General features: G+C 28.0%; 1 protein-coding gene across 1 annotated transcript; it reads right to left on the bottom strand.

Annotated features, from left to right (window-relative positions):
* Positions 1-2937: 2937 nt before the first annotated feature.
* LOC129941510 (uncharacterized) lies at positions 2938-3690 on the bottom strand. Its single transcript, XM_056050183.1, has 3 exons — positions 3571-3690; positions 3251-3416; positions 2938-3151 (listed from the first exon to the last, which is right to left on the bottom strand). Exons 1-3 carry the CDS (start codon positions 3688-3690, stop codon positions 3036-3038), a joined length of 402 nt encoding a protein of 133 aa, XP_055906158.1. The 3' UTR covers positions 2938-3035.
* Positions 3691-7200: the final 3510 nt, after the last annotated feature.

Genomic DNA, 7200 nt, shown 5'->3' with positions numbered 1-7200 from the left:
TTACATGTGAGAAAACTTCGTATTTGGTTATTTATCAGTTTCTCCAAAATCTTCAAAAAATAATAATCTCCATCGCTTGCTTCCAAATATAAGGGAAAGTACTAGTCATAAATATATTATTAAAAATGTAGGTTATGTATTTGACTATATACGGAAAAATGGCTTTAAGAAAAACCGGATTTAAAATTCATTTAATTCTATGCTCAATTTTGTTGTTAACGTAATATCTGGTAATATGTACGTATTTGGTTTTATAAGGATTTTTCGATTTAAAATTTCGTTAACAAAATTAGGTTTTGAAGCTATTCCTTGATATGCAAAATATTGTTGGTAATTTTTAGCTATTTTTTTTAGAAAAATTCAACTGACAACTTATTTAACATAACATAAAAACCTACAAAAACAACACAAACATCTTAACAAACATAAATCTGTTCGCAGCATTCTGTACCCGTTATTTGTTTCGAAAAGGTGCTCTTCCAACCTAGCAAAACCCCTGCGTTATTACCTACATACATCTCATTCTTGAACTCGTTCCGGGTAGTTTCAAAAAGCATTTTTTCTGCTAGTCGAACGGTGGAAAAAAAATAACACAGTAAGATTATTGAACTTGATATTTTAAAGCTATTCGATAAAGCTCTATTATCGAAAACTGGTAGTTTGAGTTCCGAGGAATCCCTTCTTTGACATTTTAGGATTTTTCTGATTCAAACCGTTAAACTTAACTAGTATTGGAAGAATTTTAGTCAGAAACTCATAATACTTTTTTCTGCCCGACCCTCATCCTTATTTTTATAAATGATCTTTTATGCTTGCAACTTCTTATCCAATAAAATGTTTCACTGACGATGGTTTTTCAGATTTTCATATTCATTTCAAGAGGGACATTTCGGATGCGGAACTACAACGACAAAAAAATATAAGCTCATCCTATTCTAGCCTGCATTGTTCGATGGTGAATAAGAAACCGAGTAAAATTTAATTTTTCGAAAACAGTATGCTGTCTTATATCGTTAAAAAAAAACTTGCGGTACTAGGAATGCCCCTCAGTTTTGTATTTAACCAAAATTCGGTCGTACTGTGGAGAACAGATAGTTGCTACTTTGCCGTACCACACGAATGCAAAATACTTTACAGCGCTATGTCTTTCCCCAACATTTCAATGTTCAAAAAAAATGAAGAAACAACGACAACCACTTTTTTCCTTATGTCTCTGGCATTAAGTAGCTATAAAATCATTCAACTTTAGTGGTAAGATTCTGAGTAAACAAAAAAATTAGGCAATAATCCATTTAGAACTAAGCCCTAGTGACTAACAACTCTCTGAGTAATGATACAAATTAAAAATTAGCTACCAATTAATGTTCTCTTTTATCTGCAAATTCATTACTATAATGTGACACAATTTAAAACTGGTTCTAAATAGAACTCAAGGACCTTCTTAAGAAAAACCAGATCGATTATTTAAACTTGGATGTTTAAAATAAATTACAACACACAAGGAAGATTCTTTTCAACTTTTATATTCCCGAATATTCCAACAACCGTAACTATAAATCATTTATATATCTTCTCTTCTTAAGTAGGTAATGCAATATTGGCGTGCCAACAACTTAAAAAGGGTACAACTTTTGCAAGGACAAAAAAAAGTTCTTATACTTCATAATTAGTTGGACGTAACGAAAAATATCTATTCGGGTCTTATCCCGAATATCCTGCCCCATCTTCTGTCTTAATAAGTATTCAAAGTATAAGGAAATTGAATGTCTGATTATCGTTTCTTAAGTTTGTGATTGAATTTCATTCCGTATACCTTCCCACTTTATACTCAACCCGATTCATAGAAAAAAAAGAAGATAATGGATTTTCTCACTCAAAGTATTCCCCCCATGAAAAAGCTTCGGGCTTATCTCCTGTGGGAATAAATCAATGTAATTGTCTTTCGATGATTTGTTAAAAGACCAAAAAGTGTATTCGATCAATCAACTACACTGAACCAAATTTGATAGTGATATTGATGAAAAAGCAAGTAGATTTGAAGAAAGGGTGATCAATATACGGTCAACACCTCCTATCCGTCAATTTGACGAATATATTCTTAGATTCAAGAAGTTTCGTCATTTCGAAGAAATGATTAAAATTTTTCGTTACGCAGTAAAATCTACAAAATTTTGTCAAATTGACTAATATCCATCATTGTTTCATGAAATTTAGTGAATAATAAATCTTCAATTTAACTAATAATTCTTCATTTTAACTTACCCATTTCTTTATAATAAAGAAACTTTCTTCCAATTGACGGGTCAAGCTTTTTAATTTAAGGAATATTTAGTCATTTGAACGGTTTTATTTCTTTAAATTGAAGAAAAGTTATTATTTTAACCTCCTTGTTTCTTCAATATAAAGCATTATATTCTTCAAATTAATGATTTTTTTTGAATTTTTTGTTTTCATTTAACGCTAATTCGCTTTAAAGTAGAAAATATTTGTCTACTTTAAACAAATTTATTTACTGAAAAATAATTTTACTGATTACCGTATTATTTATATAAATATTTAAAAGGTATCCTAAAAATGTAAGTTATTAGCCATACAATCTAAATAAGTAAAACAGACACACAAATATTTTTTTTTAAATACAAGAATATGTTTATATTTTATTCTCTTATGTATGTACTTACATATTATATTATATTAATATTGAACTTAAGATTTATTTAACTTATTTACGAGTGAGTTTACTTTTGGATGGTACTTATCATAACTAGTTTCAATTTTTTAAAAAAAGTTTTGAATAAAGGCCCAAACCAAACTTGAATCAGTAGGATATTCCAAATTAAATAAATTAAAAATTTTGAAACACAGATCGATTGCTAAAATAATTGAATTTTGTTTGAACTTTATACCATCGAAAAATACAACGATGTCCTTAGGATCCAAAATTATTCCAGTTACAAGGACAAGTGGTTGAATGTTTTTTTTTTTTGTTTTTGCCTCCGTCGCATGCCGCTACAGTTGATCCAACTAAAAGAAAGCTAGCTTGGAATAGAAAAACGAGTAATGGCCTTCTGTGATCCACTGCCAGTGATGAGTTTAGCTGTTGGTATAAGAAGGCTGTGAATTAAATAAAAAATGCCACAGGCACGTCCATCTGAAAAAAAATATAACTTTAAGGTGGGTCTAAAGAAATTCGAAAATTGGTTAATTTAATCTTTTATGTTAAACTACTCAATGACAAAAGTAAACTTACTTTCGGGTAAATTTTTTCCATTATTCATCATTTCGCTTAAGGTCTGGCGACTAGTTGGATCCTTTATTTCGTTTTCAAAAATGGGTACAATTTTTACAGAAAAATCATCATATTTTAATAATAAACTCTCAGCTTTAGGATATAGGTGTTTGAAATCCATATTGATCTGAAAGAAATTATATAAGTACATTATTATCAGTCGTACTCATCAACGCATTTTAGTGACTGCAATGCTTAAGGTTACATTGCCTCGAAACGCGAAAATGTTTTTATATTGTTTCTTGTTTTAGCTCTTAAAAATACAATTAAAATAAACTTACCAATTTAAAGCCAATCGGGTTCTTATACTGCTTCCATTTGGCTAGGATATCCACTGTTGATTCGGGATTTGTGATCTCAAATAGTCTATAGTTTTTTGAAGCATCCCAATGCCTTTCCATTTCCGCCCAAATACAATTGTCCTTTATAATGAATGACATACAACAAACATGTACAAATTGTGTATTGTGAAAATAGTTAAATTAAAGAAAAACAATATTTATATTGACAATTTAAGAAAATTTAATTAATTAAGATGTTATTAAACTTTCCATTACTTTAATAAAAAAGCTCTTGTTTGCATATACATACACGCATTATAATTGTTTGTTTTTGAAAATGGATTTATTCAATTACTTACATGTTTATTTGAGGTATTTATTTCCACAAGTTTTGTATTTTTATCCGTATTTAATTATGAATTAATTTTAAATTTTTCAAAACGCGATTGAACTTTTCGAAGCAACTTCACTAACAAAAATAAAACTTATCACTTAATAAACAGTTAACGGCAAAATATTGGACAAATTTCTTCAAATTGAATAATTTCTTTAATCTGAAGAAAATATTTTTCTCTATTTGAAAAATTTTCTTCAATTTGAAGAAAATAGAACGAAAATGCGACTAATTATGAAAATTCTTCGGTTTGAAGAAAATTTCATCAATTTGAATAAAAAGCATTCCGACATTTGAATAAATTTATTTAATTTGAAGAAAAATCTATGAAAATTCCGTTAGTTTGCAGTAATTATTTTGTTTGCAAATGATTTCATATATGTAGGCATATAAGTTATCGCTAACATATTGAGGAATACTCTTCAAGTTGATAAATTTTGTCAACATGAAGAAATCAGTTATTAGGTACCTACCGGAGATTTGAATTACTCAACGATTTCTGATTGTCAAAATGAAAAAAATTTGTTAAGTTGAATAAAATACTAAATCTATTAGCAGTTGAAGAAATTTTTGTGATTTGAATATTTAATATTCATTATGACAAAAATTTTCATGAAATTTTGTGGATTTGAATAAATTATTCTTCAAAAGTTAACAAAATATTTCCGTCAATATGACCTACCTGATTTGGTTCAGTGTATGGACTTCATTAGGAAAGTTATTTAGATTGGCATAATCAGACTTAAGGAAATTAGTTGGGGTAATAAAGGCGATGTCCAGCAGTTCTTCATATCCCATTCCAGAAAATAAGATATTGATATTGATTGGTATGAGTAGATAGGTATGAACATAATAATTGTGTGGACCCACTGTTAAAGTGTAGGTTCTAATACTCCCGTTATGTCGTAGTTAGAGAAAAATGTATAAACTTGAGAGGTGATAACTTTATGAAAATAAGTCAGACTTTTGAACACCATTTCGTAGATTTTCCGGTTTTGTATATGAAGAAATTTACAAACTAAAGTTGAGCTTGGAATTTCAATTGATACAAATATTTAAACGTGTATTCTATATTTTTCAAAATTGGAGTTTTTGGTTTCGCATGTCCCGCAAACAAATTGTTCTATGGAAGAACAATTGAATATCACAGACATCCCCTTTCTGTATATTTGCAATAACCTTAATATCTAATGAACACATTTTTCGTCAGTAGCTTCTGATTAAGGTTTGACTTGTAATTTTTGAAGGTTTCGGAAACTGATTGAAATATCACGATAATAGACAGTGTTGGAAAAATAAGTTTTTAAATAAAATAAATTATTGAGTGGTGGGACTTTTTCTCTTTTATAGGCGTACAAAAGTCTCAACGAACTCATAAATGCCATTTTTTAACTTTCCTTACTGGACTTGGTCAGATTTGTTGAATGCGACCCATCCCGTATGTCGATTTGTCTTGTTTAAAAGTTTGTAGGTTTCGTGTTGGGTTAAGAAAGTTGTCAGTTAAATTAATCTTAAAAATTTTTAAATTACCAACAATATTTTTCATACAAAGAAATAGTTTAGTTTGAAAATCTAGTTTTGTTAAATAGATGTTTAAGTAGAAAACAAATGTTTACCAATTTTAGTAGCATTGTATAAATTTATACAATTGGATGAATGAAATTAATTTCATAGATATTAAGAACCGATCATCAATTTCTCCCAAATTTTGCGGACTGTTGGATTTTTATAAAAAAAAACTACTGAATATCGAAAACAATATTTTCTATGAAATAAAAAAAAAGTTTGAAGATAATATATTTAATTTTTGAAAAGCGTTTTGATTCAAAAAAAAATTTTTACCAAGTTTTAGTATTGTTTTTTTTTTTATAGGTTTTTATTTTGTGTAAAAAAAACTGTCAATGCGATTTTTGGAAAAAAAATTCAAAATGTTGAAAACAAAATGTCTTATAAGATAAAATTAGTATGAGGCAATAATCTCAAAGTTTTGAAAACATATTTACGTCGAAAATTAATTTTTACTAAATTTTGTTAAATTTCCATTTAAGCTTTTATTTAATGTAAAAATAACTGTTGATTCGATTTTTCTCAAAATTTTACCCAATGTTAAAAATTAAAGCCATAATATCAAATTTTTAAAAAAGTATTTCTGTCGAAAATCAATTTTCCCAACTTTTATTAATATTTTTGTTTAGAATTTTAATTTTTGTAAAATAATTTGAAAACAGTATTTCTCATAACATTAACTGAAATTGAAGCCATTATCTCAAGTTTAAGAAAAGATATTTGAGTCGAAATTCAATTTTTTCTAACTTCGAGTAATGTTTTTCTTAGGTTTTCATTGTTTATAAAAAAACTGTAAATTGGTTTTTTGTTAAAATTTTATCAGAGTCAAAAACGTTGCACAAAATTATTTTGGATATAAAATCATTTCCTAATCGTAAAATTTTAGAAGTGACAAATTTTTTTTCAGTTTTTTTGATTTATTAAAAAAAACCGTTAAGTGGTTTTTTTTTCAAAAAAAAATCTGTTTTGGTATCAGGTTACAATATTTTATATTTAATTTATTTCAAGTCCCTATCGTTTTGGGTTCGTGATGTATTTAGGGTTAACAGCTATGGAAAAAAAAACAACCGGAATTACGGGCGAACGAACGTACATCCGTACACACGCTCGCACATCTTTTTACAAATCTTTTATTCGTCTCTAGGGACCTTGAAACGTCGAGAAATGTTAAAATTTTCGGTTTGACCAATCAACCATATTACAATAACTTCCCGTGGGAAGTTAAAAATCGCTTTGGCGACCACTATACTTCGAGCAGTGGTGGACCAATTTGCTTCAAATTTGGTGCTTACATGCGTTTGACTAAAAATAAATAATTTCATTATTTTTTAAAGCTTTGTTACAGAATTTAAACAAAAATAAAAATTCATTGAAATTATTGAAAAATTATCTCAAGGAGAAAATCTTACGTACAATTTTTGTAAGTTTCAAGTAACTTATGCATCGATGGCTATTTAAAACCAAACTCGTTCGAATAATATACGCTCAATAAACATGCGATTCCCATCAATAAACATGTTTTCAAAGAAAATAATGAAAGTAAATTGATCTCATTTATAAACAAGGAAATATTTAAGTTCCTTTTTATGTCTCCACATTATAAAGGGGAAAGGTTTTGTCTTGTATGTCTATTACGAATAAACTCAAAACCGACTAAATAAAATTCTATT

Source organism: Eupeodes corollae, chromosome 1 (assembly GCF_945859685.1).
Source record: "Eupeodes corollae chromosome 1, idEupCoro1.1, whole genome shotgun sequence".
Classification (NCBI taxonomy): Eukaryota; Metazoa; Arthropoda; class Insecta; order Diptera; family Syrphidae; genus Eupeodes; species Eupeodes corollae.
Note: the sequence above shows the minus strand (reverse complement) of the source record. Positions and strands in the feature narration are given on the sequence as shown.